Source organism: Halichoerus grypus, chromosome 1, assembly GCF_964656455.1.
Source record: "Halichoerus grypus chromosome 1, mHalGry1.hap1.1, whole genome shotgun sequence".
NCBI classification, from domain to species: domain Eukaryota; kingdom Metazoa; phylum Chordata; class Mammalia; order Carnivora; family Phocidae; genus Halichoerus; species Halichoerus grypus.
In genome coordinates, this window is record NC_135712.1 from 13,200,103 (window position 1) to 13,218,087 (window position 17,985).

At 47.1% G+C, this 17,985-nt stretch overlaps 1 protein-coding gene across 1 annotated transcript in view; it reads left to right on the forward strand.

Moving 5' to 3' along the window:
- The window catches only part of URB1 (URB1 ribosome biogenesis factor), a 66,130-nt gene that overhangs the window by 14,022 nt on the left and 34,123 nt on the right, over positions 1 to 17,985 (forward strand). The window contains exons 7-18 of the mRNA XM_078079344.1: positions 888 to 1,013; positions 3,218 to 3,342; positions 6,391 to 6,586; positions 8,099 to 8,236; positions 9,793 to 9,966; positions 10,641 to 10,770; positions 11,377 to 11,493; positions 12,740 to 12,852; positions 14,413 to 14,532; positions 16,205 to 16,321; positions 16,776 to 16,914; positions 17,669 to 17,839. Coding sequence (XP_077935470.1) covers positions 888 to 1,013; positions 3,218 to 3,342; positions 6,391 to 6,586; positions 8,099 to 8,236; positions 9,793 to 9,966; positions 10,641 to 10,770; positions 11,377 to 11,493; positions 12,740 to 12,852; positions 14,413 to 14,532; positions 16,205 to 16,321; positions 16,776 to 16,914; positions 17,669 to 17,839 — 1,666 coding nt within the window. The remainder of the gene's footprint in view (positions 1 to 887; positions 1,014 to 3,217; positions 3,343 to 6,390; positions 6,587 to 8,098; positions 8,237 to 9,792; positions 9,967 to 10,640; positions 10,771 to 11,376; positions 11,494 to 12,739; positions 12,853 to 14,412; positions 14,533 to 16,204; positions 16,322 to 16,775; positions 16,915 to 17,668; positions 17,840 to 17,985) is intronic.

Below are 17,985 nucleotides of genomic sequence, written 5' to 3' on the forward strand. Positions count from 1 at the left end.
CTACAATGCACAAGACAGTCCCCTATGACAGTTATTTGTCCCAAAGTATCAGTAGTGCTGAGGTTGAGAAACCCTGATTTAAAGTAAAAACAAGTCATGAGATACAGGGGGTTTTTTGGCCTATCAAGTTAGCATTGACCTTTTAAAAACAGTGATATTCAGTGCTAACAAAGATGTTTTGAGTGGGTACTTTTCTGGAGGAAGTGTTTGAGCAGGTCTGGCAGTATGTGTCAGAGGTCTTAAAAATGTTCTAGACTTGGGGGTGGTGGGGGTTCCCTGAGAACCACCCAGGAAGCAAAGTTGAAACACATACACCTGGGCCACATCCCCAGAGGTTCTGGGAGTGGGTCTGGGGGGAACTGAGAAATGGTGCCCCGTTTCCAAGCCTATAGTCAGGGATGCAGGGGAGACTCTGTACAAGGATGCTGATGACAACCAGAGGGGAAACAGCCCACTTGTACCCACCCAGGGAATGGTGAAATAAATTATGGTCACTCGCGGGCTAGAGTGATACTCAGCCCTCCAAAATGAGTTTCTAAAGGAGTTTTTAATGATGTGGGAATTCCAAGCTCATGTTATATAAGTAAACGTGGGCTGAAAACTGTTAAGTATAATCTCAGAGAGGCGAAAAACCCAAACCAAACGGTACGTACACGTACATATTATGTGCTGCGGGGCAGAGGGCTGAAAGGAAATGAACTGGGATGCTAACTGTGCGCACCCTAGGATGGCTCGAAGATTGTTGAATTTTGCTTTTCTTTTTTATGTTTTTCCTTTTTTTGGTCACACATTTTGCCATAGGCCTACATGATTTTTGTAATGACGAAATACAAGAAACACTTTTAAAAATTGCATTCCTTGAAATTCATTTGTTTTATTGTTTTCAGGTAGTTCACAATAAAAATATCACCAAAACCCAGAAGGTGCGTTTCTTTACCGGGCAGTTACTGAACCACATAGCAGCTCTCTACAGCTGGAATGGGATTGTTGATGTGAGCCTGGAAAATGTCAAGGTACAGTCCTGTTGGGTTTGAGTTGACCTCACTGTTAGCGTGTGGTCCTCACAGCTGGAGGCTGAGGAATCTACTTGCCTTAAAAAAAAAAAGTTCCCCCCATTTGATCTGTTTCTCTTGGCTTGTGGTTCTATTAATTCTCAGCTTAGATGAAATATGATCTTTCAAATTTTATTTCTTTACAAGGTTTTTTTTCTAATCTCTGAGGTATTATGATATTAGACTTTTTTTCTTAAAGAGAAAACCCTTACTCCCTTTAGCTGAGTGACATGCTGGTTCTCCCTGTGGGGCTTGCCCAGTAGATGTATGGTGTTGATCTAGGCTCTTTTACTCCTCTCGTTGACCTCCTCTTTTCCTTCATTCCGTTCTTTGCATACCAACTTTTGGGATTTCAAGGCCTGTTGGTTTCACTTCAGGATCCCAAGTGTCTAGGAAAACCCCAATTTCCTCACCTCCTGACATGTGTAATTTATTCTGTAATAGTTCCTCAAGTGTTGAATTAGACCGGTTGCTCTCGAGTTGACCCAAGGCCAGTGTACCTTTTAATCCTCCTCATTTTGATTTTCCTCAGGGTGTTTCTGAACATGGACTTGGCCAGAGTAGTGAAGGCTCAGACTTCCTGTGAACTTTATAGTAATTTACCTCTCAAGAGCCCTGTGTTTTACCTCCTTTTATCTCTGTGACTTGCCTCTGTCCTCTTGTTTTGAACATGTTTTGTAAGCTCTATTACCAGGAAGCCTCGGAGGCTTAATAAAAACACTCCCAAATGTGGAATTTTATTCAAAAGAGCACGAGAATTTAAGTCATTCTTAAGCTTGTTTAAAAATACAAGTTTAAACTTGCCCCTCTTAAGAGTATTTTTTAATCTTTTTTTTTTTTTTTTAATGGTTCTACTTTATAGGTGAGGACATTCAAATTCAGAGAGTTAGGTAATGCCCTCATCACTGGTTATGTTCTGGTGTCCAGCCAGAAGCTGTCCGGGAGCCCGTTAAGAGTTGCGTCATTAGAATAAAAACTGCTCCTGTCACCTAGGACAGCCCAGGGGATTTTGGAGCCCTGTGTGAATATTGATCTCACCCCTGTCATTCAGGAAAGTACAGGGGTTTTAGCAGATCTCTGCCAGGAACCGGGGGTACAGACCAAATTCATTTGACCCCTGAATTAGGCAGGGCTAGGGGTGCCAACCCCCGTGCAGTCAAGAATCCGTGTACAGCTTCTGACTCCCCCCAAAAACTTAACTACTAATAGCCTAGTGTTGACTGACAGACTTACCCATAACATAAACAGTCGATTCACCCATATTTTGAATGTTAGGTGTATTATATCCTGTCTGGTTATGATAGAGTAAGCTGGAGAAAAGTAAATGTTATTAAGGAAATTGTAAGAGAAAATGCATTTATAGGACCGTGCTGTGGCTAACAGTCCACAGAAGCAGAACTGTGCAGTTCAAACCTGTGTTGTTCAGAGGTCAGCTGTATTTATTTCTTATTCATTCACAGTATCACAGCGCAAAAGCAAAGGGAAGCTTAAAAAAAATGATTTTGTAACTGAAATTTAGGCTGTAAAGAGAGTCTCTTTAATAATGGGGGTGCCGATACTGGCCTGCTCTGCACTCGCTAACCCACTGGGGACCTCAGCTGTGCCACCCACAGTTTGCTCTTACGTGCAATGGGGCAATCATTTCTGTCCTGCCAGATGCACAGGGCGGCTGTAAAGATGGAATGAGAACCCTCATTGCCAAGTGCTTGGAAACAATAAGAAATGACATAAAATGTCCAGTTATCTGTAGTTTCTTGTTCCAGCAACTCCCTGTCTGTTCAGCGTTAAAAAGAAATATTTTCTTTTTTAATTCAGTTTATTTAAACTAAAACAAAAACAGTTCATCCATTTCTTTCATCACCACCCCCCACCCCTACCTCTGGCAACCACCAGTCTGTTCTCTGTATCTATGAGCTTGTTTGTTGTTTTCTTTAATTTGTTGTTTATTTAATTTATTATGTCTTTATTTAGAGTCCATGTATAAGAGAGTATTTTTTTTTATCTTGATTGGTGTTTCTATTCTTTGTTTTTTTGAATGATACCAAGTGTTTCAAATGTTCTCTAAGTCGTCATTGGGTGCGTGGTATTGTCCAGTTTTTACTCTGTAGTTGTTACTGAGGCTTATGAACTTGAGATTTTCGTTGAATTTCTAAAAACCCTCGTAGGCTTCTGCTGAGGATGCGGGGAAAACCATGGTGAGGGAGCTTGTTCACACCTTCCTGATGGATCTGTGCTGTTCGCTCAAGCACGGGATTAATTTTTATGACGCATCTCTCGGCACCCTCGGCAGGTAAGGCAGCGCCCTCGTGAACCCCACGCGGCTTCCTCAGCAGTCGTCCCGTATGTACGTGACTTCCCGGGGAAATCTGTGGAATAATGGAATTTTATTTTAGACATTACCGACCTCATCTTAGGGATGAACATTTGTTGACCCAGAGAGCGGCTGCTCATACGAGTCCTCGGGGCAAAGGGCTCAGGCAGCAGTGGACTTAGACACCCAGTAGGAGATGTCTCACCCAGCGAGGTGCCGCGGTTTCCCTCGAGACTGTGACCGTTGGCGGGGTCTGAGGATAAGTCGTACATCCGCCTTCCCAGAGAGGGTGGGCCCCTTCGCGGGCCTCCACGCGGTCCTGAGGTGGGAGCCAGTGTTATCCTGGTTTAGTGGCTGAGGGTGATGGGCACAGAGAGGTCGGGTCTCTCAGCCTGTGAGTGGCAGAGTGGCAGAGTTCAGATTTAAACCCAGGGAATCCTCGTAACAGTGAAATAGTTCTTCTTCTCCTCAAAGACAGCTGCTAACGAGCTAGATTTTCACAATTTGGTTTTTTACAATTTGTTTCATGTTTTTACATTTTGTTTATGGGGACATTTCATCAGTGAGGAAACGAAGTCCACAGCTGATGATTTAGATTATGTTCTTTTAGACTTTCTCTTTTGGTGTAACTGTAAGACACATCCATGTTACTAGTTTTTAATAACCAAAATAGCCTACTGTTGGATTTATCAACCTGCTTTTTTGTCCCCGTTGACAGTAAAAATGTTAGGTATATTTTCTGGTCATTGTGAGTAGCCTTATATATATATTTTTTAACCTGTGTAGCATTTTATTATAAAGATATAGATGGTTTGATTTAGTTTCACCCAGGTAGGAGATGACTGATCCCTTCAGGATAGGATAATATGGTGGAAATTTTTCTCTCTCCTTGTGACTTGTTTTGATTCTGAGGTTATTATGAATTAACTTGCCGCATCATTTTTTTCTTTTAACTTTGTTTTGGGATAGTGTAGTTTTTCTCTTATCAGCAAAAATCAGCTCACTTGCCTGCTAAAAGTAATAGCAGACTTTTATAGTCTAATATAACGCCATGCCTAAAACACATGTGTTTTTCCCCTTAAGTAAGACCCGTAAAATAGATCATCATTTGATGAGCATGTTTGAATCAACTTGTAGGTGTAGGTCTGTTCAGATAAGCTGTGGTTTATGTCAGTTTTTTGAAGCCAGGGGCAAAAGCAAATGTTTGCCCTTAGGGGAGAGGAAGGGAATTTTGTCTGTGGGGACGTGGATGGAAAGCTTTGAGAAAATTAAAGTGTGTGGTTCCCCAGTAGTTGTAAGGCTCGCGTCCTCAGTCCATTCAGGGCTCCCTGCATGTGTCACCACATCCGAGAGGCCTTCCCTGGCAGCCCTTTGCTGAAATAGCCCTTCCACTGTCACTGTCCTTTTGCCTGGCTCTTGCTTTTGACTGTGACTTATCACCACCTCGCACATTTATTTATTTGCTTGTTCATCACCTGATAGACGAGAATCAATGAGAACAGAGGACAGTGCCTGGCACGTAGCAGGTGTTTGAAAGTGAGGCATTCTAGTGTAGGCGGGACTTGGTAAACTTCTCCAAGGGACAGGTAGTATTTAGGCTTGGTGTGTCATAGAGTCTGTTTCGTGACCGCTCAACTGTGCCACGGACATAAATGAATGGGTGTGACTGTGTTCCAATAAAGCTTTATTTATAAAGACAGAGGGTGGGCCATAGTTTGCCAACCCCTGGTGTGGAGGTTAAGAGAACAGATTCTGGAGTCAGCTCTGAGACCTCGACAAGTACTTCTCTCTGCCTCTCTTGCCTCATCTGTAAAATGGAAACAAAATTGGGCAGAGGGAGAGAGAGAAGCAGACTCCCTGCTGAGCAGGACCCTGGGATCATGACCTGAGCTGAAGGCAGACGCTTAATGACTGAGCCACTCAGGCGCCCCCCAAATTTTAAGCTTTTTAGATTTCTGATCAAAATTATACTCATTCAGTTTTTGAAAAAAATTTTATTATATGTAAAGCTGCATATTGCATCTTAGTTTTGGTCAGTTTACAAGGTGGTACAGAACAGTGAGGATCCCAGAAGCTATCAACGTGGTATGCTTGTGGTAAATTCTCAGATTTTCTGGATCATGGACAGGCAGATATGAAAAGTCATCCTTCCTTAGAAGGATCTGGGGGTAAACACGGAGTCCTATGGGTTTGCCTATATAGATCCTGGGCTAGATGCTTCTTATCTGCAAGTTTTAATGTCCACAGGTTTTCCTGATTCTTCTTTTTATGATTTTATCCTTTTGAAAGCTGCCCACTTTGGGACAAGTTTTTAGTATTTTCATACAGTAGATTTTTTTTTCCTATATTAGCTTCTTGCAGTTAGAAGTTTGAAATAAATAGAAGCAGTGGCAAGACTTTGTGCCATTTTGTTGCGTTTTAGAAATAATTTTGTGGCACTGTGGACTGTGGGGCAGTTCAGGAGCAGTTCATGTGAAAAAATCTTTTTAAAAGAAAAACCCATCCTCTGTAGTTTTTATACTTAATGCTCACATATATATATTTATTTACATACTTGCTTTTTCGTGTGCAGTTGGAGGAAAGAGGTCAGTAAAATCTCATGGGGAAATTCTGGGAGTGGATTCCTCCCTGCGGGTTTGGCCCTTTCTTTACATTAGCCTTGACTCCTGGGCAGACTGGTAGGTGGATGGGGTAGAGACAGAGTGGGTTTCTTCCTCCTCCTGAATGTCAAATGGAACTCAAGGGAGGGAAGGAGAGATGGAGAACAGGTCAAAGTAGAGACTTTTTGAGCCGCTTAGAAATAGAGGAGTGAAATTCAAGCCCTTTGTTGGAGAGCGAGAGCCCCACAGACCATGAAAACACCCCACTTTGTGTCACAAGGGAGAGCCACAGGTGCAATTTGCCGGTCACTTGTATTTCAACTGTGTTTACTGAGGGCGGTGTCGAGGAGCTGCATTATTACCCCGGAGCTCTCAGCGCATTGTGAAAATTCCCTGCAGACCCTTCTCTCCTCTCTTTCTCTGACAGAGGCGGAAATCTGACCCTCCTGCACTTCCTGTTGGGTTTGAAGACCGCTGCAGACGATGAGCTGGTGGCCGAGCTCGTGGTGAACATCCTCAAAGTGTGCCCGGACTTACTGAACAAATACTTCAAGGAAGTCACATTTTCCTTTCTTCCAAGAGTGAAGTCCACTTGGTCAAATAACATCAAACTGCTGAACAAGGTAACACCCTGGCTGTTCTGGAGTGTGTTAGGGGGTGGGCAGAGTGTCAGGAGCTGTGGGATGGCAGCCAGGGAGAAAGAGTGACGTGCCCATGAACTTCAGGATGGAGAGAACTCCTTCAGCCATTCTTCAGGGGGTAATTTAGATCATGTCACATTGGTGTCCTGATCCTCTGAGGACATTCTGCTTTTCACTGAGCTGAATTTAGAGGTAGATGTCTTTTGAATCTGTTAAGCCGAATTTTCATCTCCTTCATCCAGATTTTGCTTAGAGTGAGATCTTAATGAATTTTAGCACATTTAGGCTGGAATTAGTGAGATGTCTGAAATGTAGGATAGTTTCTAAAGACTACTGTTTTAAGTACTTAGAACAACTTGAAATAAGCTATGAAACAATGGTTTGTTTGTCTAAGTGGCTATGTATTAATGTCCTTTTTTTTTTTTAAGATTTATTTATTTGAGAGAGAAAAAGTGAGAGTGAGCAGGGGGAGGGGCAGAAGGAGAGAAAAATCTCAAGCCAACTCCCAGCTGAGCGAGGAGCCCAGTACAGGGATCAGTCCCAAACCTGAGATCATGCCCTGAGCCGAAACCAAGAGTCGGCCACTTAACCAGCCGAGCCACCCAGGCTCCCCTGTTCGTGTCCTTCTGGTCACAGACGTCAGCCTCCCTGCACCCACCATGGCGGACGCACCTACCATACATTCTCTGGCAGTAGTGCCTGGCTCAGTCAGGGTCTGGTTTTTGGCCTGCCTAATGGTGAAGCATCTAGGATTGTTTTCTTGTGCCCTGTCTGGGCAGGGGGTCATCTATAAAACAAGCTTTTTTTCAAGTCTTCTCTCATTTTCCTCGGGTGTGTGTATATATAGTCCCCACGTGTATCTTAGGATGAGAAGGAGGCATTTTGCCCCTCATTTGGGGGAAGGTAGCCTGTGGCCACCACCCTTTTGGGGAGGTGCTCTGGTGCTGCTCTTCCCAGGGAAGGGCAGCGGGCAAGTTCATGGCCTTTGCAGGCCTGGGTGCGAGTCCTTGCTTCACTGCTTTCTAGCTGTGTGCCCCGGGGGAAATTACTTAACCTTATTGAGGTCCAATTTTGTCATCCATGAATGTTTTTTATTTTAATGTAAAATATCCCTACCCCAAAGGGTTGTCATGAAGTATTAAAAGATGACATAATTTGTCACGTGTCTGTCAAGTGCAGTAACTGGTGAGTAATACAATTGTTAGCTCCAGCAGTGACTTATTTGTCATCAGAGGTTTTAAGGGGCTCCCCAGGCTGCCACGCTGGGCTCTGCTTTGAAGGGCATTGCCCTGGTAACAAACAGTCTCGTGACCTGACTTTTCTCTAACAAGTAGATTTAGGGGTTAATCTTCCGGACCCTGTTCCTTAGCAGGCCTTGGACCTTTATCACTATAATCCTTTCGTTGGAACAGCTTCACTGTGGGGTGCCTACAGTTAGCCTCAGGTTTGAAACGTACCCTGCACTAGCTCATTCTCTGTTCTCTTTTTTCATAGATCTATGAGGCCCAGCCGGACATTTCCCGGGCTTTTCAGACCAGAGAGTTCATCCCCTTGCCTCGGCTCCTGGCAATGGTGATGGTGACCACTGTGCCCCTGGTGTGCAATAAGATCATGTTCACCCAGGCATTAAATGTAAGTGGTCGCCTTTCTTCTAGAACTTTCTCCTGTTCACTGCATTGGCCTTTCTGGGGATCATTCTGAGAATGCCTACCTGGATTTATTGGATGGTGTTTTGTCAGTGAGCCTCAGGCTTTCCGTGTCCACTTACCTGGGCAAGGGACCCTGAGCCTGAGGAACATTCCAGCCAGAGGATGCAGCTGCTGATTTTATTGCTCCAGCACGGAGCCAGAACCACAGCCTCCTGCATGGCTCTCTGCACCTGCCCGAGGGTGGGAGCCTGTTGGACCCAGACACAGGGCAGTGTGTTCAGCTGTAGCCCTGTGTCGTGTATAAAACTATCAGTTGAGGATTTGTGGATGGGGTAGGACTGAAATTTGCCTGGCAAATCCTGTCTTTTGTGGTATAAGTGAATACTGTTAAAATTTCTGGGGAATGTTTACTTTGGGGATTAGCTATTTCAGGCCTTTTGAGAGGACATGTTCATGGAAAAAATTGGACACATTCACGGAAAGATTAAATTTCCTATCATTATACATTATAAAGGTCCCCGAGTCCCTGCAGGAGCCACGTTCTGAGGGATGCATGTATCTTTCAGCACAGCTCCGTGGCGTGGCCTTAAGTGAACGGCTGCGAGCTGTTGGCACACGTGGGTCCTGGGCTCTGCCAGGCCCTCATGTTCCCAGGTTGCCTCAAGACTTAGCTGGGGGAGGCCGGGTGTCTGTGGGGCAGGAGGAGTCCCCACCCGTCAGGCAGTCCGGGTTGTCGTGTGGACACGGCAGAACTGGGGTCTGTCGTGGTGGGTCACACGGACTCGAGGTGGCCCCAGCGGTGATGGGCAGTCGGTGCAGAGCAGCGAGGACCCCCTGGTGGTGCAGTGGGGTTCAGCATTTCTGATTCCTGTCTCCAGGGTTTGTGCTGAGAGTGGGCAGCGGGTGAGGAACAGGGAGGAGGCCGGCGTGGGGCTGGGCAGAAAGGCCTTTTGTTCTGGTTGCCAAGTCGTAATAACCAAAATTAGGACCCAGCTCACTTGCCCATCAGTCTGGTGGGAGACACAAACTGTTTAATCTCGAGGGGCTGTTAAGGAAACAGAACTGAAAGGCGGATGTCGGATGCGGCCCCTTTCTGGGTGGAAGACCATGTCCCTGCCCTCTGGGAGTGGCTCCGGCAGGCGGTCTGGGATGGAAGGCCAGCCACCCCCTCTCACCGTGTCATTTCAGGACACATTAAGTGCTTTTCCAGGAGCTGGTGGGGTTCTGGTGAGATTGTAGCTGTTCTTGATGAGGATAATCCAATGAGCTCAGTGGCTGTCAGAAAAGACTTACCAAACATAGACAATGAAACAGAACTAAAAATAACTATCAGATGTTTCTTTCAGTTGCCGTCTCCTCAGCCACTGCTGAGGTCAGATCTGCAGGAGGTCAAGAGGCAGGGTCCGCAGGCTGCCCATCTCGTGCGGCCCTCCCTGCTGGGGACCCCAGGAGGAGCAAGGGCCTGTCAGTCCCAGGGCTTGGGAGGTCTGTGTCCACCAGTGCAGCCTCCAGTGTGGATTTACCTCTTTTTCTTCCCAGTTGGACAGCAAATCGGTGAAACACACAGCTTTATCCCTTATTTCCGTCATTTTGAAAAGAGCATTGAAAACCGTTGACCACTGCCTGAATAAAGAGACGTGGCAAGGATCAAGCGTGTACTCGGCCGAGGTGATGGAAGAATTCGTGCGGCTCTTTAGAGAAGCTCTGAGCAAGGTAGGCATGGGAGCAGCTGTGGCCATTCCAGATGAGGTTCCAGAAAGTTCCTTACAGCTGTCATGGGCGAGCACACCAGGGGAAGAGGCAGCCCCAGGAGCACAGAGGCTAGGTGTGAAACGAAGTGCAGTGGAGGGGTTCGGGTGCTCTTGGACCTCCAGCCTCATCGGGAGCTGATTGTTCTTCCCTCCCCAGCCGCTGCACACACACTGGGCTGGGGCTAAGGTGAGGGGGTGGCTTGGGAGGCCCCTCCTGCGCCCTCCTCCCCGGGGCCTATTCTGGTAAGTCAGGAAGGGCAGTCATCGTCTGCAGAGGGGGCACCTGCCAGGAAGGAGCCAAGGTCATGCTGGGCGAGGCCCCCGGCCGATCAGAGGACGGGTTTCTTTTTCCCAGTGTCTTGCTCTGGTGAATGAGTCTTCGGGGGTTTGTTGTAATCATCAGCGATTGTGTTTTCACCAAGTCCTTGCTGTACAGTCGTGGGAATCAGCAGCACAGAGCAGAACTCACAGAGGATGTGGGCCTGTGTTCCCCCCATCCCGTCTCTTACACACACACCCCCACGTGTGCTCAAATCCTCCCTTTGTTTTTGCTTCTCCTTAGTAGGTTCATTTCATTTATTTCCTTGCCTTGTTTAATGTGGTTGGTTTTTTTTGTTTTCTTGTTTTCCCTTTTAGATTTTACCAGATCTCAACACCATCGTGTGGGTCTGGCAGTCCCTTCGAAAGCAGGACACAAAACAGGATGATGAGAAAGGAAAGAAGAGGGACAACCAGACTCCCACCTTCTGTGTGACTCCCGAGTGCGGTGAGGATTGTGCGGGGCTCTGCTGTGTGCAGACAGAGGTGGTACGGGCAGCCAGGGACACCGCCTGCCTACAGGGGCTTTCAGGGCGTCTATTGGGAATGCACCCAAGCTTTATGCGAGCACCGTGACTCTCTAAAGACTTGAATGATGGGTGTCATGTACTCTGGCCTTTCCATGTTGGGGGTTGGGGGCTCTCATTTACTGTGCAGATAGAGCTGGGCTACACAGTCCCCCCAGTAATGGGAGACATTGACTCAAACCTTGTTATTGGCCTGCCAGGCAGTGGGTCTCGTATCTTCTGTCTCTGCTATTTAATCTTTACAGTGACTGCGAGGGTAGGTGCTGCTGAATCCCCGTTGTTCAGATGAGGATGCTCGAGCACAGAGAGAGAGAGCAGCTGTAACCTGTCCCAGGTCACAGCACCGAAATGGGGATTTAAACCCAGTCTGTTTGGACAGTCCTGACCATGTTGACTTCGTAGGGATCTGTGTGCAGCCTCTGCGTTCAGCGTGGGGTTGACTGCAATGGGTCACGGGTGGTTCGCCTGCTGATGAAGGGCAAAGAACAAGTGTGTTTCCTAATTTGAGGTGTCTGATCTTGGTTCAGATGATGCAGAAACCATTCTTCTGAAAGCCGTTCTGCTCCAGGTCATATGCCTGTACCAGAAGGTGGTCCCACACGTGGTCATGCAGTACAACTTTGACTTCAGCAAGCTCCTGAAAGGTGTGTCCCCTGAGACCGCAGGCGCCCCTCTGCTGTGTGCTGGCGGGGATGAAGGACGTGCAGCTAAGCCACAGCAGGGCCCCCGGAGTTGAGGGCCGGCATGCGTGAGCCCCCAGCCTGGTTATTTGTGTGTGGACTAATACATTTTAAATAGCCAGTGTTCCTTAAGTAAATATCAGATGAACGCTTAGCAGCAGGCAGAGCAGGGAGAAGCCAGGCAGCCTGAATTGTCTGCCGGGGACGAATGACAAATCTGATCGTGTGACATTAACTCTAAAGCCTCTTTTCAAAGGAGCGGGGCTGCAGAAATTAGAGGGCCTGAGATGTAATGAGCACTGGATGGTATATGCAACTGATGAATCACTGACCTCTACCTCTGAAACCAATAATACATTATATGTTAGTTGAATTTAAATAAAAAAAGTAATTAATTAAAAAAAAAAGAAATGAGAGCCGCTGAGAAGGGATGTCCCATTCGCGCAGAGGCACTTCTGACATCGTTGACTCATATTTTCCTCAGTGAGGCAGGCTCAAACCACATCTTGTAAAAGTAATTCAGTGCTTGTCTGGTCACGTTTCCTTGATGGAAAAATTTGTCTAATAAAATCAACTTTATAATTGGGCCCACAGAAGAAAACTTGCAGAAATATCATTCCTGGCATTTATATAAGCTGTTGGAATAATCCTAATGAAAAGCTATAATTAACTTTTTAATTGTTGGAAGGTGAAAGGTTCTCCTTGCTGTGAGAATATGAAATTTACCATTTACTATTTAGTATTGTGTCATTCCCAAGCAAAGAGAAATCCAGAATTCAGGGCAGAGGGTAGGGACCCAGGCTGGGGCTCCGGTGGCCACAGCATGCTCACGACATCTCTGTAGTCTGGGGAGTGAGGCCGGTGCCTCCCACTGGGCTGACCTCGGTGAGGGACCACACCCAGGGCGCAGCATGAGGTTCCCGGCTTCAGGCTGTAGGGAGAGGTTGGTGGGGGCCAGCGGGCTGCTTTGGGCTGATGGAGTTGCGGGCTTTCTGCTGAAGATTTGGATAGACCACAGGAGGGGGAGGACGCGGCAGGTGAGGTGCGTCCGGGCAGAAGAGTGGGCCCAGGACAAGGGAGGGCAGAGCCCCAGATCGCCCTTCTTATTTCTGCGGATGGAGTTCCTTCTCCGGTCCCCTTCGCCAGGGACAGCGGTGGCTGCGCACCTTCCTCCACGTGACTTCCTGTCTGTGTTCCTCTCTGCCCACAGGCATCATCTCAGAGCAGGGCCTCCGAGACGAGGTCCCTCCCATTCTGCAGCACCACATTCTCAAGGTGGCCCTGGAGCTGCCCGCCAGCAAGTTTTTGTGGTTAAAGGCACAGGTAGGAAGCGGAGAGCTCCCGCCTTCTGTTCACTAACTCGCGGGCATGTTGGTTTTTTGGCCTGGAAATTTCTAACTGGATCAGAACCTGATGGTTACAAGGAAGACATTCACGGTTCCCCTCTCAGACGCACGCAGAGCAGAGGTCAGGGCCTCATTTGTGAACCAGGAGGCCTCAGAGTCTCTTTGCTTTGGCAAAATAGGGTGTTTTCGTGTGTTCTGACCGAAACAGTATCATTGCTGGGTATTGGGAGTTTGGGGTTTTCTTCATCTTGACGACTTTATGTCTTGTCATTTTAAAACTTTTTCGGAAATAAAATACATTTCTTTTCTTTTGTCCTCATCCTGGAAGAAGTTAAGACAGAGATGGGAATAGATACCAAGCCAGGAGAGGATTGAGGCTGGCGGAAAAGTCTGTAAGAATTGCTGACACTTTTTTGCCTTTAATAATGTCTCCTAGGACTTTCTGGAGAATATATAACATTGAATCAAAGGGAACTCAAGATTCAGCAGATACTTAACCTGTGTATTTAAGCACGGGATGCTTATCACTTCTATCCAGAGGAAAAGTGACCAGGCAAAATGAAGCATTGTCAGAGTGTGTTTCTCAGTAGCTCATATGACTGTTTTTTTAGTGACTCAGATCTTACTTAAAATCTTATGGAACCAATAGTGTGGAAATGTATGTGGGCATTTTTACCTGTTGTACTTCCAGAAAGGTGTGAGCATGCAGGGGGCGCTGGGATCTGTGCATTTTTTTCCAGATCCTCTCCTGAGGTTCACCTGCATTGTAGTTGAGGACTGACACATGTGCTCCATGCATCCGCACCTTTACCGCCACTTAGAGACGAGGCAGCCGGGGCACAGAGGGCTCAGGACACCTGTGCAGGGAGCCAGCCGTAGCTGGAGGATCCAGGATTGGCCCCAGGCAGTGTTGCCCATGGCCCTGCTCTCAACCTCCGCACCCCACCGTGAGGTCACTGCCACGGACCCCAGAGAGATGACCAGCCAGGGGTGTCGTTTTTCACCCCAGCTGAACAGGGCCAATGGGAATCCTGCTGATTTATTTGGAAAGTGAACAGAGGGAGGCCTCTTAACTTTGCAAGAAACTGGTATTAAAATACTAATTTATATTCAGTGCGCCACCTTCTGCATACAAGCTGCAGTCTGCTGGGCTCCATGGACACCAGCCCTTCACGCGCTCAAGGCCAGACACAGCCTTGATGGCACTGGGACCAGGGGTCTGGAGCTCCGTGTACTTCGCTGAGATACGCGTTTGAAGCTCAAAAGCCTTTGTGAGAGGCTACATTATGTATATGGGATCGATTCTGTCCGCACTGGCATTTTGCTGACATGCAACCAGGCCCAGTTATCCAACTGCTGTTCAGGGGTTTCGTTGAGCTTCTGAGGCCCCTCACGTCTAAAATCCCAGCAGTCTCACCAGGTTGTAGTTATACGAGAGCAGATAAGAGGCTGGGAGCATGTGGGGCATGCAGTACCTGTTTGCTCAGCGTACTGTGGCCTCTGTAATGTTGAGAATGTGCTGCTTTTCAAACTCCAGGAAGGCCCAGATGCAGAAATCATTGGAGGAGAGCGATCTGTATTTTACTTACTGATGAAAATGTTTGTGACCAGTAGCCATCTGCAGCTCAAGTCATCCACCAAACTCCTGATCATAAAGGTGAGTGTTTTCTACCAGTTCCTAATTCTGAGAGGCATTTTCACTCTTTGTTATGGTAGGTGCTTAGTAAACGGTTGTTGAATTAAGGGTGTATCAGGACTTCTCTAAACTTAAAAATGGGAGAGTTTGGGGCGCCTGGGTGGCTCAGTCGTTGGGCGTCTGCCTTCGGCTCGGGTCATGATCCCGGGGTCCTGGGATCGAGCCCCGCATCAGGCTCCCCACTCAGCAGGAAGCCTGCTTCTCCCTCTCCTACTCCCCCTGCTTGTGTTCCCTCTCTCGCCGTGTCTTTCTCTGTCAAATAAATAAATAAAATCTTTAAAAAAAAAAAAAAGGGAGGTTTTTTGGCAGTTTTAATTTATGACCCCTAAACCCAGCTGTGTTCCCAAGAGGCAGCATGGAGTGGAAAACGTGGGCTTTGAGGTCCTGTTCCTAGATCTGAGCCCTGCTTCTACTCCTTCCTGGGTGGCACTGGGCAAATTACTCAACCTCTCTGAATTTCGTTTTCCCATGGTGAACAGGAATGATGAAACAGTAGGCTTTCAGAGGAGAGGAGAGTACTTGTGATCACGTAGTAGGTCATGCCTTGTACGTTATAGGCTCAAGAAATGGATTTCTGTTTACATAGACCATCCCTCTTCCCACATGTCCAAACTCAGCCTTCTCCAGGGCTCCGCCGTCCTTACCTCCTCAGTCACCCATAGCATGGGTGTCAAAGTCCATGGAAGGGAACAGGGAGTTGGACTGTTAGCTTCTCTTTCTTACACTTGGTACTCACTTGATGCCGCCGTAGGAAATCGAATTCGTCATTTCTGCTGTGCAGCAAATGTCTCGCGGGTGCTACAGAATTCACGTCATTGTTTTTAGGGTGCAGAGATTCTACCTTTCTTTGAAGTGCTGGTAATCTTGCTGCCCTATAACCTCACCTGAGCTGCTTGAAGAACGTGAACGTCTGGGTCTTGACCTCTACAGGTTGTCATTTCCCTATAGGCCTGCACTTGACCCCAGGCCGATTTTGTGATCGCTGACTGCACGTAGGTGGGATTGGCACCGTCGGGTCTCCCTTCGGTGCGCTCTGCTGCAGGGCTTGTGCAGGGGGGCTGCTCAGACTCTCAGTCTGTGGCATCGGTCCATTTGGGGACGTCATTTAATCCCCCTGGTTCAAGGTCCTGCCCCTTAACACATTCTGTTCTCTTAGAAATGCTGGTGCTCCTTGCCCCAGGTCTGAGGCTTGAGGGGCCGGGCCGCACTGCGGTGACGTGATGTGACTGACGTGACGTGAGTGGTGTGTTGGAGAATTTCATGCAGGCTGATGGTTGGTTGCTGTGAGGGGCTGAGTCATGCACATCTACCTGGGGTCTTTGTGACAATCCAGGTATAAAAACCAGACTCCTAAGTAGCCACTGGGTTTTTTTTTTTCTTTTTATTATTTAGGAGTTGAAAGAAAGGAATAGGAAGCAGCAAGACCAGGGATCGTGTGATCTTTAATAGAGTGCAGCATGATCTCTTTTCCTTGTTTCCCTCAACCATGGGAGTGTTGTTTTGAAAGAGTGGCTTTTGGAGTAGAACTGCAGATGAGACTTTGACCCCCTCTGTGCTCTTGGGTTTCTGTGTTATGCTGCTTCGGCTCGCACAGAGCGTGGTGACCCCAACCCCCCGATCTGCTTCCTGACAGATTCTTCGGGACACAGGGGTGTTCGAGCACACGTGGAAGGAGCTGGAGCTGTGGCTAGAGCACTTAGATTACACCCCAGAAGAGAAACGAGAGACTGTGATTCAGTTTTTGGAACGTGTAAGCACCTATTTCCAGTGTTAAAGGAGCATGTTAGTAAATAAGCCAATTAGCTTTTAGCTCAGTTAAGGCATTTTTGATGCACTAGTGCCAAATGCCCCATTTCTGGCTTACTTCATAATTCCTGCCGAGATGTCAGAATTTGCTTAGTTTTAGAATTTGTAAAATGGGTATATATTACCATGTACTATTTAATTACCTTTCGAGGATTTGTTTTTGCACGAAGAGAACAATAGTATGCCTAGAGCGATATTAAAAGCAATGGTTTATACTAAAGGAATTTTTTTTTTAATTTTATAACAAAAAGTTAAAAACTTGGCAGAAAAATTGCTGTTCTTATTGAGGACTGCTAACATTTTAGCTCTTCCCTCATTTTACCGGTGATATTTTTTGGCATATTTGCATTTCATTTGTGACCCTCAGAATGTTTTCTGCTTGACTCTTCAATGCCCAGGTTTTGCTGACTTTGGTGGCGAGTCCCTATTCATACACAGACAAAGCCTCTGACTTTGTCCAGGAAGCCAGCACACTGCAGGCCACTGGGCCGAAGCAGGATGCCGATGATGTCAGCATTCCTGTCTCTCACATCGACGGTAGGCGCCGCTGCCTCTGCTCCTGGGCTTCTGAAGTTCAAGCCACCGTGGCAAATCAGTGATGAAAATGAGAATTGTGTTCACGTCTCATGCAGAGTATAGACATCTGTTTCTTTGAGTCAAAGCTCAGTCTACTCTGGAAATGAAAATTGCCTTATTTGCTCATAGAATGGGGAGTATGTACAGAGTCTATTTGCTGGGTTATTTTTATTTGTGCAGTGTTTCCTCTGTGCCAGGTGTTGCTCTCAGCTCTTCATAAATCTACCTCCTGCAACCTCATGAACCACCCTACAGGGCAGGTGTCCTTTTCCTCATTTTATACAGGGATGAGACAGCTGAGGCACAGAAAGGTTAGGTAATTAGCTCAAGTCACACAGCTAGTACCTAGGAAAGTCGGGATTTGGACCTGACACTGGCTCTGGTCTGTTCTTCAACCTTATGCTTTTTTGCTTCTCAGATTTTGACTTGTTTGCCTGAATATCCAGGTTAAGGTTTTGGGGGCTTCTCCGTGTCACCTGAGGAAACTTCAGTCTCTTACCACCTGAGCTGGATATCCTGCATTTTGTCTGGCAGAGATCTCAGGATTCTATAGGCGATGTCCTCATCTATTCAGAACCAAACTTCCTATGAAACCTTTTCCCCCGGGGACATTTAGCTTTTATCAAACATTCTCTTATCCCTCCCTGTGGAACTCTTTGCAGTGGGTTCCTTCAGTGGCTCTTGCCTTGGTTTGACTGTCCCCTTTCTGACTCAGATGTTCTCGACATGGTGGACGTCCTGGTGGAGGGCAGCGAAGGCTTGGATGAGGAAATTGGATTCTTACTGAATGATGACATGATCCTGCTCACGTTCCCATTCAGCGCGGTGGTCCCCGCCGCCCTGGAAGCCAGGAATAAGTTGCTCCTTGGGACAGAAAGTGAAACAGGTACCTGTGTGTCGTCAGGATACTCTGGGTGCATCATCCAGCTGGGTCTCTGCGGAGTAGGAGGTGTGATTCCAGGGGCTCTGGGAGTAATGGCTGAAAATCCAAGGCAGCAAGATTCAGACCCACCATCATGATAGCTACTTGGC